At 41.4% G+C, this 20,387-nt stretch overlaps 1 protein-coding gene across 1 annotated transcript in view; it reads right to left on the bottom strand.

Annotated features, from left to right (window-relative positions):
• Positions 1-20,387, bottom strand: part of dcdc2c (doublecortin domain containing 2C) — a gene marked incomplete at both ends in the record, with an annotated part of 158,510 nt that overhangs the window by 135,738 nt on the left and 2,385 nt on the right. Inside the window, 5 exons of the mRNA XM_083906668.1 lie at positions 12,444-12,572; positions 13,404-13,504; positions 15,760-15,892; positions 19,401-19,449; positions 19,795-19,944. Of these exons, the coding sequence (XP_083762794.1) occupies positions 12,444-12,572; positions 13,404-13,504; positions 15,760-15,892; positions 19,401-19,449; positions 19,795-19,944 (562 nt within the window). The remainder of the gene's footprint in view (positions 1-12,443; positions 12,573-13,403; positions 13,505-15,759; positions 15,893-19,400; positions 19,450-19,794; positions 19,945-20,387) is intronic.

Raw genomic sequence — 20,387 nt, 5'->3', positions numbered from 1 at the left:
AAGACAAATGTTTCACTTAATACATTCCGTCGTCCAACTGAGCAACTGATTATTAGCAGACGTCGTGGGGTTCATCGAGAAAATGTCCAGAAGGAAGGTTCCTGGAACCTGATTAACGCGGATGAAATTCATTAAATATTTCCTGACATTGCACCTCTCATCACAAACAAGCAAATTGGTGCCTGAGTCCACAGCAGGGTCTCCTTGATTATAACTGCTAGGGTGCGTTGTTGACCACAGTATCTGAGTGTTTGAGTGCTCTTCGAGGGCCTACAGGGGGATAAATCACTCCAACAGCAATTACACTTCCCTGAGTGCTTCCTACATACCTGTGACTCTACAGGAACAGCAGGCCTGAGGTCAAAGATTGTGAGGTTTATACACTGAACAAGATGAATGGCAGTAAAACAGTGTATTTATGTGCCATCTCCTTGCCCATAAGAGTGCTAAGAGCTCAGTTATCTCAGAGTATCACCCTCTTCCAAACCATCTCTGGTTCACAAACACTTCCAAAGGGTTAGAGCGTTATGTCTCTCTGTTTTACGATCAGGAGATTCCTCTGCTGTACCTGTTCATCTACTGAGCAATAAGGCCCTTGGGTGTGTTAGTTAATTCTGAATGCAGAATAGAACTAGCCAAGGATATAATATCCTGGTTGCAAGCCGGGCTTGTCATAAATGAAAAGCTGTATCACTGTCACGGACACAACACACAGCAATAAGGAACTGCAGAGACAGCATAGCATTAAAACATGAAGACATGGGGATATATATGAACACTAATGAAAGAATATTTCATAACCATCAAGGGTTTTGAAAAAAAAAAAAAAAGGCCCACCATTCTGCCCAGCACCATGCATTAATGTGGATGTAGGGAATTTGCACATTGGAAAAATGGACAAGGGAAATTAAGGCAGGCACATTTTACCAGATCATGTTGCGATGATTTGTTAATAAAATGCAAAGCGACAGGCTAGTTATGAGACGGCTGACTAAAGCCTGGACATGATTTAGACTTAATCCGTCATTATCGCCGCCTTTGAAGCAACCTCGTCGCGCGCGTTCCCACAGTGACCCCAAGAGCACGCTCTCTGCTTCTTCATTAGGCAAGATGAAACATGTAACTCTGATGTCCTGTCCTGTCCAGGACGTACAGACGAGCAGGACACCACCGCACACCCATGCACACCGACACGTTATCATTCTACAATGAGGCAAAGAAAAACATTGTGATTTTTAATCAATTATGACTCTCAGCTTTGGGGCAGCACATTCATTACATATGATAGCAGCAGCCAAGGCACAATATTCCAATTGCATGCTGAGATTGAAATGAAAGAAAGTGTATGGTTAGAGGGGAGACAAAGACGACAATTTTGCGCAGCTGAACATCCCTGACTGGATTTACATATGTGCCTACAAAAAGCCCCACACCGCATGTGATTTCACTGATGTGATTTATGTGTGTCCAGTGATTTATCATCCTTAGATCACCATGCAGAAATCAAGCGCAGATCTCCTAAAGACGCCTGTGCATGCCGCTAGTAAATGATAGCTGTTGTAAAACTTTATCATGGCAATGAAATAGAATGAATCAATCGAAAAAGGCACAGGTTACCACCATTGCAAAGTGATGCCCAGTCTGAGGTAGTTAATAGCTGGCGGAATGAACATGAGCAGCATATACATGAAGCAGCACTAAACAGATATACTGAAACTGAATACATGAATATAAAATTGCAGAGATTGTTGCTAACATGCATTAATGAAATGTGACACGATACGTAAAACACAAGGAAAAAGAACTTTGCCAAGTGTGGTAGTAAGTGCAAACGCTGGGACATCTGGGATATCTTAAAGGAAAACTTCCACTGAACAGCTAATATGGCGTTCAATCCATGCGAGAATCTGTGGCAAGATTCATGATAGTTAGAGTTCATGAACTGTGAACTATTCACCGCAACACAAAAAGAAAACATATATTGTGCCAGAATAACACTGCATCTACCAATTTAACATCTCTGTAATATCTTGTCCTTAACTTATTACTGCATGACGACCACAGGACAAATACCTGACGGTAGCTTTCACAGACTGAAGGGAATTATTCAGTTAAGTTAAAGTTCCTTAAATTTACATTGTATATACTTTTTATACACACTAAGAAATCAAAGTATGAGACTGTACATTTTGCTGTCGCTCCAGTTGTACCCCATCAGGGTACAAGCACTGTACCTTTCTCAGTGTGTACATGTACATTTTTGTCACTAGGGGTGAAGAAATGTTTCTTTAGAGGTACAAACAAGCAGGTACAAATTTCAAAGGCACAGTGCTTGCACTCTGATAGGGTACAACTGGAGCGACAAAGCATTTGTTCCTTTTTAGGTACAGTCTTGTACTTAAGATTTCTTAGTGTGTATATACAGTATATATATTCATCTTTTAGGAACATTTTTACCCAAGACATGCAAGGAACCGTAAAAGGTAACTTGGAAAATTTTGTCACAAAAGTCTTTTATTTTTTTTCTAAGTGCCCTGCAATGACACTCAAGGGTTGAAATTTTGAATTTCCAAGTATTCCAATGACTGCCCTTGAAATAAGAAATTGAATAAAAAGATTCCTATCAGCAAATGTACCCAAAATAAATATATACGGTTAGATCCTTGTGTGTGTTTGCTGCACATTGTGGGACTGGAGTCCTTTCCCCAGGCAACAGTCCGTCAGAGCAGACAAGCAGGCCGGGTGTTAAAGTGTGAGCTGGGTACAACAGACCAACAACAGGGCCATCTGCCCTGGGAGTGCACACATCCATCTTACTAAGGACAACCAGTCTGGTAAAAGATAAAGAAAAACAACAGGAGTAGAGAGAGAGAGAAAGCAAGGGAGGGAGAGAGAGAAGTCAGTGAGTGATGCAAAATGAGGCACTAATAAAAAATAAATATATAAATGGAAAGCAAATGTGTACATACATCTGCATATGTGACGGAGGGAGGCAACAAAGGAGCTAATGGTTGGTAGGACGTCTTGTGCCGAGCTAAGCAAATTACCTATATTATCACTGCAATCATTTACAGACTCACAAAAGTCTGAACTGGATAAACTCTGTGGCACATAATGATAATAGAGAGTCAGTGCGAGAGGCTCAATTGTGAAGTGAATGAAGAAGCCAGCTTTCCCTTTAAAGCTTAATATGGCCAACGACTACAGATAAAAGCCCACTATAACACCAGGAAACCCGGCGAGAATAACAACACTGAATTATGCAATTGTCGATGTAATATTCATAATCCGTTCATGCATCGGCAAAACAAAATGTTACTCGACTTTATTTTATTAGGTATGACATCAGGGAGGTCAGCTTAGAGGACAGCAGTTAAGACTCGGCTCTCGTCGTCATGCCTGCTCCATAACGGTCTAGAAAACGACTCCAAACGCCGCAGTCAGCAATCTGGGGTGCAGTGATATCATGTGGCATTCTCCATTTGTTTTTATTTTTAGACCGTTTTCTCATCACTGTATAATCAGTATATATGGGCCCCACTGATACGGCGCTCACTTCCTCCCTCTCTTTCACTTCACATTACCTTATCACACTGAGAGCTTTTAGCCGTGTATCCAGCCATTAGCTTCAGACAGTGGGGAGCTACCAGGCTGGAACAAAGAGAGAGAGACACACAGAGAGAAATAGAGGTGGGGAAGTGGCCTTCAGGTGGCTCTGGATGATGTCAATGGTGGAAAAGATTTTTCATAACACCACCTGTCCATCTTGAATACAGGTCTCAAGGCACAAGATGGAGCGTCTGCATAAAGTAACCTTCAACAACTTTCTTTTCACCTCGACAGGATTGCAAAGGTCAATATTCAACATTTTGTCCAACTGAATTGGCTCAGACTTGAAGCTGCATAAAGACCAACTGAGCTTGTTACAGCATTGTTGTGCTAATGCAACAACATCCATCCATCCAACAGGAACCCCATGGAACGATAAAAACGCTGTCGTACATATGCCAGCACTGTGAGTTGTGCTGTATAATGTTACAAGAAGACGGTAAACATTACATATGATAGCAGAAATGGAGACAGAATGAACCAAGCCACAGGACAGAAACGGAAATTATGTTTGTTTAAGTTTACGGGTCGTCCCATTTCTGTGTGCATATTTAGCGACTTTACAGACCCCTGGCGACTTAGATCTACCAACTTTCTGTCATAAACCTAAATACTTTTTGAGAAGCAAATTGGAAAATGAAGAAGGAAAGTGATATCTAGTGTCTTCTCAGACTGACGAGTTACTTTTTAAAACTGTCAAACAATCTCCAAACACAAGACAATGAATGACAGCTCAAGAGAAAGATGTGGGAATACAACGTCAGTGTTTTCCTAAAGTCACGTATTCCCCGTCTACACGGAAACGGAAGGCCCTTGTTCCAACGGGGTCGCAAACAAGGACAGCAAAGGCAAGAGTGCCAACCACTACACCAACCGTGCAGCAGCTTCCACATCTGCAAAACACTTTCCAAATGTTCACCAAGTGTTTGTATTCAATTAACCTGGAAAAAAAGTTTAAAAAGATATCTCATTCCAATCAGATACAACATTAAAACCGGTTAGCAGTATGGATCAATGATTATTTTGTCCAATCCGTCTTTTATAATCACTGCAATTTCACCGCGGCGAGAGAACAGATTTAATGTGGCCCCATTACTTCCATCCATCACGTTGAAAACAGTTGCTCACCGAGGCGTCCGGGCTGGTCAGAGTGCCTGCCCACGTGAAACGACTGACATGATATTGACAGATGGCCACGCACCTGCCCGGCCGCATGAGACTTCTAAACCAACAACAAGCAGTGGATACACAGCGAGGTGATCCTCACATCAACGGCGATCAATTATTCACATATTTGCGCCGGCTTGAGAAAAGCAACTTGACTGCTTTTCACGTGTGCCAGACCGACATGCAATTTTCACGAGGGGAATGGAGGCGGTCCAGCGATTGCCCCCGCGGTTAAGCCTATATACAGTTGCGCTGAACTAGTTTTCGCGCGGTCACATCGTGACGCAGGACTCACATTCAAGTGGGTCAAGGATTCTTATTGTCTGTATTACAGCCATTAGCTGTGCGCTGCTTCTATATTTGCAGTAGCACGCAGAGAAGCCTGTTTCTATTCATATTCAGATAGCTTTTGATACAAAGCCAGGGTCGAGACTTAAACTTTTCTGCATACTAAGCGCACTTCAACTGACTACATAACTACAGAGGGATATTTTTGTGTGTGGGCGTTTCAGTTAAAGTACATTTTAGAGAAAGAAGTGGCAAAAGTGGCGGCAGCAGCAGCAGCGACTTCGTATTGTAGTTATGCAAACAGCTGTATTTAGTGTCTTTGGCATTTCTTGAGGGAGAACTAGTTTATTATTCCTTGTTTAGTCAGCCTCTCTGGACTTTCTCCTTGAAGTGACTCATATGCATAAAGAGCAGTATTACACTGTGCTTAATGAGTTTTCCTTTTAACACATACCATCACACATCGTGCTACCCAGAAATATAAAAGCTGTGCCCCGAGGTCAACAGCAACAGTCCTCATACCGTCACTGCGTCCTTGTGTTTGCCACGCTGAGAGGCAATGATTCATATTATTTTTTTTAATCCACTCCAACCATCCATCCACTCATTAAGTTATTAGTTGATTTCAGTGGATTTAATCAGCATAGTAATTCCTCTCCACGGGAAGATAAGTCTCTCCAAAGAGCAGTTTCACTGTCCGCCAATGTTGACTGATTAGACGCAGGCCCCCGAAAATAATTCATCAGAAAACTGCAAAAAATAATTTATCAAAAGTGGTTCTCTCAAAAATCTGCCCAGGACCTTTGCTTCTTAATAATTAAACTCTGCAATTAGGCATCTTACCATGCGCTCAGTGTGGGGCTCCATGTAATATTCATAACCATAAATAATTATGCAATAGATTCGCTGAAATAAGAGGCTATATATTCACGGTGGGGCTGTCAAAAGGGGAGACATTTTTATTTCGTTTATAACACTGTTTTATCTCGCACATGAGCAGCTGGTGGTTTCAGGAGAACGTCTGGTCCAGAGCAGAGTATGACACTAGTGTATTCTGTGGTTGTTAAAGAAAAGAGAAAGGATGAGTGATTCTCTCACCGTGGGAACGAACGCTATCAAAGTCTCTCTGCTGGACACAACAAAGACGTATCATACATTGACTCCAGTCAACACAAGATACAGAGAGAGAAAAGAAGAGGCATTAAGTTAAAATGGAATTGCACTAGGGTGTCTTCTCACGATGTATTGTATTATAAATTATACATTATGCCCGTCGCAGTACAAGCAACAGCAGCAGTCTGCAGTGGACGCACAGTGGAGAAAAAAAAAAGGTTGGCTTTCATCTTGGGATGCAGTTCAAAGCTCTGAGCGATGCACAGAACAAACTGGCAATCAAAGCTAATGTGTAACTGGACAGTGGTGCACTTCACAGAGCCCGAGTGCGGCGAAGATCACAGGCTGAAGCCGTCTCCCTCACATCACAATGAGTGATTTTCAACACGCGTCCTTTGGAACGTATTCTTTTTCAGCATGTAAATGTAAAAAAGAAGAAGAAGAGGAGTCTTAGCTGTCTTTTGAAGGCCTCTCATGACATGTATATGATGAATGAGAAGTAAAGTGTACATTGCAGTTTTCCTGTGGTTTACAAAGACTCTGATTATCCCTCAGCAAAGCATAAGGAAGAAATTGTATAAGACGCATTGTCCACAAAACACTTGATTTCATTAACATCAAACATAATTGTGGCATAATCCCTGCCACACGCTACGCTACAAAACAATGACCTTTTTAGAATATGACACAGTTTTACTGTCAATATAATACGGATGTGATTAACATAAATAAGAGTTAACTTCAAATAGGCGTAAAGGTCGTCACTCAGGACTAGTCTCGGGTGTGCGGGAGTGATTTACAACAACTTAATTTGACTGTGCAGAGAAATTTATCTGTGACAGAGCAAGCTATATGCAGCTCTCTGCATGTCGCGTGCACATGCAGGCGGCAATACGCCACGACTGCACACATCCTACATCTACCCAATCAGTCAAGATGCTTTACAATGTCTGTCAAAGGCCCCTAACAGTTGCCATAAATTACAAGGCCATTGTACATGGTGCCAATAACTTTTGAAGGAGAACCTCAGCCAAACTGAACCCGGTAGTATCTTCTGTTTTTATACACGGAAGTCAAGATGAACTACCTGGTAAAGTGCAGCACATTAAGGAGGACTGTAAGTACTTCGCCGGTAGATTTGCTTTTAGGAGAAGGTCAACAATTTTCACCTGAAAAACACCTTTCCAGGATAGAAAGTGGTGCAGATATTGACATTTTGATGCAACACGGGTAATTTTGGTTCAGCCTCATACTGCACGGCTGCATGAAACTGCCGTGACTTCGTTTTACACATGCAACGAACACAAACGAGTGACTAGTGACTTGTGAAGCAGTTGTGTTAACTGAATCAGTTAATTAGTTAACACACCAGACTCCTTTATTACATTTTGAGATTTTAGACATTTTCCTGGTAATTATTGGAGATTAACCCACGTTTTTTAGGATTTTTAAGTCTTTTAACTGATTGATTCTTGTGCCGGACGTCCGGCACTCTGACCAATCAGCAGCCGGCTGTCTGGCAACGTCACGCATAGTATTGCCTCAGCTCGCTTGGAACCTTGCCAGAGCAGGTACTAGAAAAAAGTACCTGGTACCAAGTCCTATGTTAGGGGAAATGCAACTTAATTGTGCCATGCTCTCATCCTGTACTTCCTTTGTCTATGGCTGGAGACTCTGGAGGTTATGCTTCACATCTGTGTCATGTGCAGATCCACACCGACAGCGAGGGAATATGAGGCATGAATGATGCAGAACCATTCATAAACAACAATGTACAAGTGATAGGGACAGAAAAAATAAAGAAATAAGGAGAAATAATGTGCTGTAATACTTTTTGATTGCCCCCCTGCAATGCCCACTGATATTCAGCCGGGAAATCAAAGCCAGGACAAGGTTGGATCGAAAACTCTAGCATTAACCAATATGAGGATAACTAAGGACAAAAGGTAAAAATCATGCATGCATGTAGAAGAGAAATATTTGATCTGAACTCCCGTCTGTTTGATTACGTCTAAATGTGCACGCACATGGCTGTGTATTTATGTGTTTTTGACGAAAGCATGGGTGGCATGCACACGAGGCAGGGAGCCTGCTGTCAAATCAGGATGTAGCGGTTTTGCCGGTGTCACACTGACCGAGAGAGCCTCAGACTGAAGGGCAAACAGTGATAACCACCTGCAGAGATTCACATCCTGTTCCATTAGTCACCTTTGGAATTTTCCACTAGGGACAACAGAGGATGATGGGAGACCACTGAATGGGCCTCTCACTACCAAAGCCTGTGTTTTGTCTGCAATTAGAGTGAAATTGCCTGAACCAACTGAGAGGCACATTCCCCAACAAAGCAGAATATCATGTTTACATCGATGATTTGGTTTGTGTTTTAACACCACTTATTATTTAGCTTCCTTCCCCAATAATGAAACGTGTACAGCGTGTATCCACACTTTCAGATGTGTTCTTCTCTAGATCTAACGAATATAAGCCAGACCATGCAAGTCCTCTTAAAATAAGAAGCCACTGAGGGGACAAATAAGTATTTTCATGGTCACAAAGAACAGCCTGAGAGGTTCAAAATTACAAAGGACATGGGGTATAAAATAAAAGAGTGGTGAATAATCCCAGGCTCCCAGCACTGCACACCTTGATGTGCAGGTGCCTTTAATACCAGAATAAGTCATCTGAGATTGGAGAGGCAAAAAACCCACTCAACCAGATGGTCTCCATAAAGTATGGCATAAAGCTCTCCCAGATGTTGAGAGGTGGTTGCAGATCTGGTGACATGCAATGTGAGGGAGGAACTGGTAATGCAGAGTGTATTAGTGGTCTCTTTATGAGTGCATTAGGTGCTGCGGAGGGGAATGCGGGGGCCGCCGACGCTGCTGCTGCCAGTGAGCTACTACCAGGCTTTATGCTTTGATGAACCTACCCTTGAAAAACCGGGACATCCATGACCATAATCTGCTGAGCCTGGAAGACACCTCCCTCTCTTTAACCTCCTGGAAATCATAAATCAGTTTCTCATATCATCATCTAGTCATATTCAATGCATATGAAGCTCTAATCAGTAAATCTGTCAGGTTTCCTTCCTTTTGGTGATATATCTGATTCGTAATACTCCCCTACATGTGCAGTAAATCTCTGACAAAGCTTTGTGTTTTATAAAATTCAAAAACAGGGCTGCATGAAGCGGAGCACTTGACTTAAAAGCAGACAGAGTGAGAGAGAGAGAGAGAGAGGGGAGAGAGGAGTAGCAGCTCAGTTGAGGATGTCTCTGTACTGAAAGCTTCACTGCATTCCAAAGTGTCATCTCTCTCAACTAAACGGCGGCCCAGAGAAGAAGCCAGAATAAATTTCCCCAGTTCATTGTCCCCGCTGAGGACTAGCAGAACATCTCAGTCTGATTAATGGCTGCATACTGTCTAATGAACAGTAATTGAATGGTATAATGCAGCAGGCCCTTAAAAGCCCAGAGGAACGGTCCTCCTCTGACGAGCTCTCTGGAAAAGCAAGGCGGTGACATTGTCTAGAGTTGATTATGGTTGACCTTGCATGGGGTGACTAAGGCCTGCAAAATGGCTTACCTAAACGCTGGGGAATAGGAGCATGGAAAAGCAGCTGAAAGGCAAATGAAATGGACTTGTATTGGTAAAGGCAAGAATGGATCAATCGCACGGTCAATAGTGATTCGATTTTTTATCACAAAATTCTTAAGAAGAGGAAGACCATTGATCAAACATCCCCAGCCCTATTGGCATTTCTAACAATATTAATTAAGAAAAATGCTTAGCTGACTGGTTGATAAATCAGCCAATATTGTTAAATCAAAACAAATGATAGTTGTAAACATGACACGACACCGGCGAGCGCAAACCTACCCTTGTACATATTACCTCAAAGTGTATGACATCCACAACATAGACAGAGACCCCCACCAACCCCACCCATGAAATCAATCAGCTCTTTAACAAAGTGCACTCTAAAAGAAAACCCAACCTTCAGAAAGCCCAACAAAAGTCAGTCAAGTGATTATAAGAAAAGCTTTGATAAATGTGCAGGAGATTCCAACGCTTCCATCCTCTGCTCACTTCCACGGAGATATCCTGCCTTCACTCCCCGTGGACATCTCCACTTGGCAGAGATGCTGAATCTCGTTATTCTTTATTTGGCCTGGACCGCACAGGTCAATATCGCACACGCTGCCTCAACTGCCTTCTGCCAGTGTACTGTCTGCAAATGTATTCACTATTTAAATCCAACGCAATAAATCATTTAAAGCTTTGGCTGAAAATGTAATCATGTAATTGAATTTGGTCATCAATATCTACTGTATACATGCACATGTATGCAGCACGCGGGGGCCAGTTCACATGCACATGCAAGTGCCGGAGTGGGAGGAAATCTGTTGGAACTCGGCTCTAAGTATGAGTCATAGCCGTGCAGTTATCCTCATTATTATTCACAGCCCTCTAAATGATGAGGTTGCCGACAACGAGACAGCGACAGTCTGTTTGGCCTCAAAGAAAGAAAGAAAGAAAAAAAGAGTATACATGAATGATGATGGGACTTAAAGTAAGGATGGTTCACCTTTAGCGTCGTTTCCAGTCTGATAAGTTACAGCTTGTATCAAAATATTGGAGAAAACACGGAGAAAGAAAACAACAGAGTGAAAAGAATTGCAGTAAAAATCGGAGATTTATGTTAAGTAGAGGTGAGCTTCTTCCATGTAAACTACCGTTCAAAAGTTTGGGGTCACATCAGAAATACACTCTTTATATTGTTAATGAGGTAAACGACTCTAGCTGCAAAAGTCTGGTTTTTAATGGAATATGTACATTCCAAGTGTATGAAAACCCTTGTGCAATTATGTTAGCACAGCTGAAAACAGTTTTGCTGATTCTTTGACGAAAGAGCAAAATTATTATTTTGAATAAAAATCATTATTTCTCATTTTGACTATATTTTCTATTCATTTTGCAACTAATTTGATGAATAAAAGTGTGACTTTTATTTGAAAACACAAAAAAATGTATAGGTGATCGCAAACCTTTGAACGGTAGTGTATGTTTTTAAAAGATGACATATTTTACTTCTGACAACTGTCATGTACACTGTGTCCAACTGAGGATGTGTTCAGTTAAAGAGCTCACAACAAAAAACATAAACAACTCACTTTCCCTTGATGTCACTTCAACGACAAATCGTTATTATTACAAAAAAGTAGCCGTCTACGTATACTGTAGGGATCATTATTATTAATTTCCATTATCTAACGGACGCACCGTTGCGATCCATAGCCAATCTGAATCAGCAACATTCATGTATGACTAAAAGCGATAAGTAATGAATTAAGCTATTGATGGGGTCTTTAGCCAGGGTCATAACTGGCCCCCAGAAGTCAATAATTATCCTGATAAGAATATCTTTATTGCAAAAGTGCATACGGCAGCAAAAATCATCACTACACCAAAACATTCCCCTACGGTGTAATTGCCACTGCTTGGAATTATAGTTTTCATTAAAACAAAATGTTCAAGGTTATTGATTGCTTAAATAAGACTCAATATCTTCTCATTTTAAAGCCGAAATGAAATTGCTTGGAATAGTAATATCAGCCAACTATTGCGCGCATTCATCACAGTTACACTGCTTCATATTCGCTGTCCCTCAGGGATTATTAGAGCAAAATAAGTGTATTTAAATGAGCGCAATTTCTAGGAACCACAGATCCATGAAAGAACATATGTATGCACAGCTCGGCACTACTTCACCGTGAACATGCAACAACTCAGACAGGGACAGATGTCAAATACAACCATATACAGTTATGGAGCTCAATTGATCTTGAACACAAACTTCTGGGTATTTTTTTTTTTTTTTTTTTTTAAAGCTCGGTGCTTTGACACATACTGTGTTTTTGGCTAGAGGCTATAAGCTTTAAAAAAATCCCTGCAACATAAAGTTGTACTGGAGGCTCAGGTGTCTTTAATCCAGCACCAGTACTTTCACCGACTCTCCTTGCCCCGAAGACAAGCAGCAACACACAGCAAGTACACAGCGCCATAATACACAAAAAAGAGAACCATGGAGAGAGCAAAACAAGACGGATGAAGGTGGATTTCCCGGAGTCAGGTCTGTGTGATGCTCGGGCAATTATGGAGACGATGATTACCATAATTTTCGCTTATGTGACTTTATCCAAAAAGTATAAATGATCTACATGTTGACATACTAACTCCATAAAACTTATAATAAGGGGTACTCACGTCTTCCCTGGAACCTGGAGCCAGAGACCTCTGCAAACACGAGGCGTCTGAATCATGGAGACGGGCTTTGCAAGGATTCGCAGAAAAAATCCCGTCTTCATTCTCCTCTTCGACTGTCTTGGCCTTAACCTGCCAAAAAGAAAAAAAAAAGAAAAAAAAGATCCCTTTGGCTTACACGGACTGTACTACTGTATTGATTTTTGCTTAATATTTATATATTTATGAAACATATTCTACCGAGCATTCATAAATCACACTCCTTGCAGATAACTATTTTTAAAAACTTACTGGGATTATAGAGACGGTAGAAATAACGGAAGAGATCGACAGTAAAGTATATTTTAATTCTGTTTGAGGCTGAAAAAAAAAGGACAAGCTTCATCGACTCAATAAGCTCGATCATTGATCGGACACCAGTGTCAACATTTATACTGCATAGAGCTGCAACTAACGATTATTTTCGTAATCGATTAAGCTGTTGATTATTTTTCTCGATTCATCGATTAATCGTTTGGTCCATAAAATGTTAAAAAACGTTGATCAGTTTGTCAAACGTGGAAATGACAATGTTCTCGAATGTCTCCTTTTGTCCACAAACCAAAATGATTCAGTTTTAATGATTTCTTTATGTGGAGCAAAGAAACGAAGAAAAAATTCACATTTAAGAAGCTAAAACAATCAGTTTTGTTGTTTTAATCATGAGATGAGCTTCACACCAATTATCAATGATCAAAATAGTCGATTAATTTAGTCATCGATTAATAATAGATTGTTTCATCTCTATACTGCACTTCTGTCTACAAGTTGTAAAATTGTGAGAACTTATGAGCTCAGTTGGTAGCATTCGTTTAAATTAAATGGAAACAGCGAATGGCACTGTGTTGACTGTGTGCCAAATTAAAAGTCCAAGTTGTTAAAAGAGTTGCACAGGCTGCGGTTTTGTACAAGCTTGTGTTCTACCTGATCAATTGGCAGGTCCACCTTGAGCTGGAGGTCCTCCTTCACCTCGGCTGCTCCCGCCATCTCGCTCCTTTTGTTTCGTGCATTGAACACACTGCCCTCTGAGAAAAAGTGATTAATCACAATTACCACATCTGCTGCAGCCAAGTTGCCAATCTCTCTCTGCCCCCTCCGTTAAACTTCAGAAGTGATCATTGCTGCTGTTTATTTACGTGGAATGGCCACAGCTGCCACTCCACAAATGTGTCCAGGCCAGCGTGAACTTTCACTCCAGGGTGAGTTGTTGACAGTGACAGGTTGCTCTTGACACACATTGTGTTTCTGCCTCCTGTCTCATGTTGCTGGACCTGATACATGGTGGAATGTGAGTAATGAAACACACTATTGAGCCTGAATCTACCTTCAATAGCCCTAAGTGTTTTCATTTAAAGAGCAAATAAGCAAGCATGTAGATTAACCAGGAAAAAGATAAGTACAAAGGAACAATGCACAGGGAAGTGTAGTTCAAAGAGGAAAGTACACACCTGCAATCCATGGACAATTTATTATGTTTTTTTCAGTCAGGCATTACTTTCACATCTACTAAACTCACTTTAGCTGGGGAAAAAACAATTAAAGGAATCTCCTGCCAAAGACTTGAATCGCTTTAATTCTATTCTGTGCACACTGACCTGTCTACAAATAACAGCATTATCTTGACGTGGGCCCAACTGGAGAAAGATTGCTGGGTTTCTCACTGTGGCAATTACGCAATTTATTCCACCACATAACATCATGTTATTTGTTGCACAGAATGAGTCACTGTACCAACAACAGTGAAATAAAACCTCCTGAGTCGAAACACGCCATTAACGATAAACACAGTATACCTTTTAGATCAAATTTTCGCACACATACTGTAAATATAAAAGGAGAATTGTGTCACTTTTATGATAATCTGTCAGCGATATTTGTGATTAATAACTCATTACCATTTTGATTCTTGCATTAGGGGGAAAACTGGAGCAATTTGTTCCCCCTCTCAGAGTGAGCGCAGCTTTCTGGATTTATATTCATCAAAATAGCCTGATTGAATTCATCTATGATTTAAGCCCCCTTGACGTCGTTTGAAGTCTTGTTCTGTTTAATCTTCGCTGAAAAGAGTCATGTCTCTGTTGAAGAACACAGAGCATGTGTTCTGTTTGGACTTAAAAGTACAGGTTGATAATTCAAGGGAAGCTTTGCCACGTAGCAAAATGATGTTGCCTCCGTCTTCACAGCATGTACTAGGTTCACTCATGAAGCACAGAGAAACATTCCACTCCCATGTTCTACACATGTACTTCACCAGAGGTGGAAAGTAATGAATTACATTTACTCGTGTTACTGTAATTGAAAAGGTTTTTGTGTACTGCCGCTTTATAAAGTAATTTTACTTTTATTACTTCACCCCGCAGAGTGGGAGTCAAGTATTGTTTTTGGCAGCTCTGTGTGTTTGTTTGTTTGTTTCCACACTTCTATGTGCACTTGCCACTGTGACCAGCAGAGGGCGACAGAGGCTTGTTGCACAGGTGAAGACAGGTGAACAAGAGGACAGGTGAATTGGCATTAATTAAAGTCCCTGAGTGAGTTCGAAAGTTAAAGCATTTGTGACCTTTGACCAATTTTGACTGATATACTATGTGTTTACATACTTTATTTTGACAGGGCTTTCATTTGTAAAGGTTTGCCTTTAATTAAAATGAATTAATGTGAGATTTTTTTTGTCCTTTTTGCATGACAGAACCCCAACCTTGTTAAAAAAGTATCTAAGTAACTTTTATTCTGAGTAAATTTTAAACAAGCTTGTTAAGATCTCAACAAATATAATTTAAGACCCAAAAAACGTCATGACAATTTCTTTGGTAGAGAATACTCAATTTATTGTTACCTTCTGGTTTTTTGTTTTTTTTCAAATAAGGAGACTCACAAGTAATCAGAAGTCCTCAAAACAGCCTGTCCCAAACACTTCGACAACTATTATTAGATGTTTTACGGTGGGCCACTGTGCTTTCCTATCGGTATTAAATGCACCATCTGAAAATGTAATACCTACAGCAAATGTATGGTATATTTAAGACAATTTAAGACCTTAATTACCTCAATTTTAAAAACATCCGGGAACCCTGTATACTTAAGTAAAATCAATATAGTGGTACTTTTACTTGAGTAGAATATTGCAGTACTCCTTCCACCTCTGCACATGAACATATCACATATAAATTAGTTCAACGGCCAACAGATTTCACCATGTTGACACACTAAAGGAGGAGGTGATGGAATGGAAATCTGACTGAGGGCCAGGAGAGAGATATTTCTATAGAATTGCTCCGCTTACCCCATGTTGAGAAGAGAACTGTGTCTCTGGACACCTGCCTCTGTTGTTTGGTTCTCTCTGGCTTTGCTGTGTATTTCCCCATCTGGCCCCTGGCTGTGTGCTCAAGGTCCACACCAAAGCCTGTGCATGGAAACTACACAGACAGACAGACAGACAGAAAGAAGAGGAGAGAAAACAAGGGGCACAAATTGAGGCATTTTTCTCTCCGATTCCTTTCCAATTCATCATTGACGTTTTTGTTTGTTGTTTCCATAAAGACGAGGAGAGAGAAAAAAAAAAAGACAAAACACAGTGAGGCGAAACTTGTTTCTCCTCTTTTCAACGCTTTTTTTACGTTTTCCATTGACCTCAATTTTTCATGAGCTGATATGCTTTGTAGCTCCCCCATGACTCCTACTGTATTGAATTAATCTGGTTCCAATACATCCCGTGCACAACCTATCAATCACAAGGGAGCGTGGCAAACTAATCATTTATTGATGCGATGGGGCAGCCATGAATTTCTAACTGCATTTGTCTTATTTATCAAGCCAGATCAAACAATGAAAATCAAAACAAGCTTAAAGGGAAAGGGAGGGAGTCGCAGGGAATAAGTTATTCCTCGGCAGTAGACAGCAGAGCGTTATTGATGGAGAGGGGAGAAGAAGGAAAAAAACAGACTTGGGACTTAGTTGCATTGTGGGAGAGTGCAGGAGTGAGAGAGGGAAAAGAGTGGAAGAGAGAGAGCAGTCGGGAGAGTTCAGAATGATGTTCAGACAGCAAGGTACACATCTGAATTAATGCTTCCACAAAAGGCAATTTTCTTCTCCTCATTCCCTCTGTAGGTAGCAAGCTGAGGTATGTCTCCCTTACAGAGAATGAGAGACGCAGATACAAAGAGCAGGTGAGAGGAGACTTAATGTTTCTTTTCAGCTACAGTGCTCTTTACTTCTGCTGCCTGCCTGGATCCCTGGGCTGGCTCAGGGGATATTGTAGTGATCTCAGGCTTCCACCAGAATTCACTTCTGGCAATGGTGTTTGCAAGCTCACTAACATGGCGTCTGGGGAATAACTGCATTGTTTCATCACTTGTTTGTTTGTGTTTTTTTTAATGCAGAGGCAGCATCTGTTGATGTTCGTTTGAAATTCTACAGCCTGTTTGTGGGCCGCGGCAGAAAAATAAAATTCCAAAAGAGGAGAGCGAAGTTTGCCTGATGTATTCAGCGAGGCTTAAGTTGAAACAGAGTTCACACGCCAGTGCTGCGGTGTCCACATTCATGTTAGATCAAAGACAGAAGAGCAGCGTTGCTGTCGTTGTGGCGAGCCGTTAATTCACTTTAATTCAATCAAATCATCCATGACAGATGCGAAACCACTTCATCCTTAAGTTTAGAATCCAAATACAACATGGATGGATAAAAAACTGATTGTTTTCCATGTTTACAGCCCATTGAGTAGATATACATATATATATATACACATCACTCTGGGAGGAGAATGCAGAGGACATGGGGTGCTGCGGTGCCAGGAGACTACAGTACAAGCAGCAGCACAAGTGGAAACACGGCAGTGGAAAAGCTGAGGTCATATCCCCCCTCTCATTCTGCATTATATATCTACAGTACCATGTCTTGTGGGAGCAGACAACTTTGTGTATCAGGAGGCCCCAGAGAGAGACAGGCAGAGAGAAAGTGCTGGAGTTTGTGTGAAGGAGGCTCAGGGGGACCAGGCAAGCAAGCAATCCGGAGCCCTCTCAAGTGGCAGGGAATAGGAGTCAACAAGAGGACAGTGTGATATGATAGCCAAGGGGAAATGGTGGGTCCCAACCAACTGGACGGACCAGCAGCCTCCAGCCATCCTGGCTGTGGTATCAGCAGGAGCCACTCCCATGGCCTGGCCCTCAGTGAGCAGACATGCTGGCAGCAGCAAGAGGGGTATACAGTGTTTTTTTTGTTGGGTTTTTTTCATTGGGCACTGCTACTTCCCCTAACCAGTGAGATCATCCGCAAAGCGGAGAAATTGGGTGTTGCAGCAAATCATTGCTGATGTCAGAGAGTGCAGCTATTACAGTGGTGCTCATTATGATTACTGTAATATGAAGCCAATGCTTTGATGCACACCATTATTCTTTTGCCTCTCTGTCTCTTTGCATTCCTCTCTCCCCCTATTAATCTTCTCTTTATGCTATGTCTACCTCAAACTTTCTACCTCATCATGACCGTGAAAGCCCAACTCAGCATAATACGCCGGCGTCCAATGGGAACGCGGGCTACAGGGAAAGTTTCAGTGCTGCACTCTGCAGAGCCGTCAGTTTAGACTTCAGTGGTTGCTCCGGACCAGATGTCCCATTCAGCAGCACAGAGACGCTCTACTGCCAGTGCAGACAGGACACCACCACAGACATCATTCCCACAGAGCAAGGTTACATTTTACACAGCCTCGCCGAGCACATTTAAAAGGATATTTTTACGGGCATTTCAGACCAGACTGCTGTTGTTTTGTGAGGTCAAACTGAAATTAATGGCAGACATGAACCTATAAATGTGTGAATAATCAGTAAAGCTAAACAAGGGCCAGATCAAGATAGTGTGTGCAATATTTGTCTCATGCAGCTCTGAAAGGTCCTTATTAATGGGTCAAATTGTGTTTACAAATTCATGAGGGATCGGACGAAGAGGCGAGGGGAGTGAGGGCGGCGGCAGCAGCAGCAGCAGCAGCAGCAGCAGCATCATGTCTAGTGAATGACTAATATTCCAATGAGCTGAAAAAAAGAAAGAAAGAAGCTATAGCTCTGTCTCTGTCTCCACCTCATGGCACTGTGTGAAATGGCAAAGGCTATGGTTATATTGATTTCCTCATCCATTTTTTTAAAGCACTGCACCCCCTGTTTACAGTGCGGATTTCATCTGTGGTGTTATGCAAGATACAATTTGAATAAGCTCTCAAAACCTCATATGAATAGGAATTTAAATTTAATAAATATTCAGCATTTTTCTACATATAATGCAAGTCTATGACACATACATCTGGCAACAAGGTTAGGGGGATTTTTCTCTGTCTGAAAAAAATTGTCATCTGCCACAGCGTTGTCATCTTTCATGGTTAGAAAAATCAGATGTCAGACAAATCTCTCACAGGAACCCCCCCCCCCATCTCTAACGCAACCTGCTGAGTGGGCAGGTTCTCATCCTCAATATGTGATATGGTGTTCATGTCAGGGCCCGCAGCAGAGCAATCCTCACATGGATTCAAAGCATTTCACCGTATACTTAATCACAATACAAATTGTCCCGGTTCTGGTTTGAATAAGAGATGTTTTTTTTTGTTTTTTTCCCAGTCACTGAAGTCCCCTTGGTGCATATGATCTGTCTATGAGGCTCACTGCACTTGATCAAGTGGGCCGGGCCCATCTCTGTGGGGATTACCCATCAAAGTGAAAAGCAACGGTAACTTAATGCCTCCTGCAGACAGTGATTGATGATCGCGCCGTTTCATAACGAATTACACCCCCACGACAAGCCGCACACGTGGGAAATGTTAATTGAAATGCTGTGTGTGCAAAGATACACTTTTCCCCCTCTGTGATGCTACCGAGGTGTTACGACAATAAAACATGGCAAATTTAGGGGAAATATGTAACAGAATTATACAACTATACTTACCACATCCTTTGCATGTTTTTCCTTTTGAATTGGAGGCAGGATGTCTTGACTGCAGAGAGGAAAAAACTGGATTAGTTTTCTCTTTCCTTTTAACCCTTTAACACCTAAGTCTCAAAACGTCCGTCTGGACTTTTTCATTTTTGCTTACATTAACCATAAAAGGGATTTTGCATTAATTTTCAACTCTCTCCTCTGGTGACAAAGGTGCTAATTTACCAGCTTCCTGCAGCAGTGCGAGTGAAATCACCTTAATAACCACATGTTGGCTTTGACGTGCAACTTCTCAATTTTTCCCATAACACAAACTGTTGCAAGTGTGCTTGTTCTTGTAATTTGTGTGAATAAATAAAATATGTATTTAACTGAATAAAAACATTTAGGTTGTATACCGTACCTTTGAACACCGTTGTCCTTCACTAAAACCCCAGGGGTGCAGTGGTCATACGGGAGAGCTTTAAACCTTTCTGCACCAACTGCAACATAGTGCTGGTTGTTCTCCAGCTCAGTGGAAGCACAGACAGGATGTCCATCTAAGGTGTAAAGCCTGAGAAGGCAAAAATATGAACGATCATATGTAGCATTCTAAGTAAGAGAAAGGCATGATTTGATGTCACAAATATTGCTTAAGTGGTCAAATTGAACCCTTTATTGGGCAAAGAACTATATTTGGTCACTTCTGCAGACATCCAAAACAGTTCCGAAGCAGTTCCATGAGTAAAAGTCTTCTCCTGCATCTATGGTTATATCTCAGAAACTAATTATGGTAAGGTGATGAAATCAAGCAGGCGCGTTGGAGCATCGCAAACATGCAAGACAGGGGTCCCCAAGGACCAGGATTGGGAAACACTGTTCTAAAATAATCCTCTTCAACTTTATTTGTGTTTTTCTCTTATATTCTAATACTCTTTTCAGATGGGGGCAAGGAAACATATATGGTAGCTTCATGGACCTTGATTTTCTACATGAAAACAACACATTTTGAAAATA

This window comes from Microchirus variegatus (assembly GCF_963457635.1).
Source record: "Microchirus variegatus genome assembly, chromosome: 2".
Taxonomy (NCBI): domain Eukaryota; kingdom Metazoa; phylum Chordata; class Actinopteri; order Pleuronectiformes; family Soleidae; genus Microchirus; species Microchirus variegatus.
This window is presented reverse-complemented; position numbering and strand designations above follow the sequence as displayed.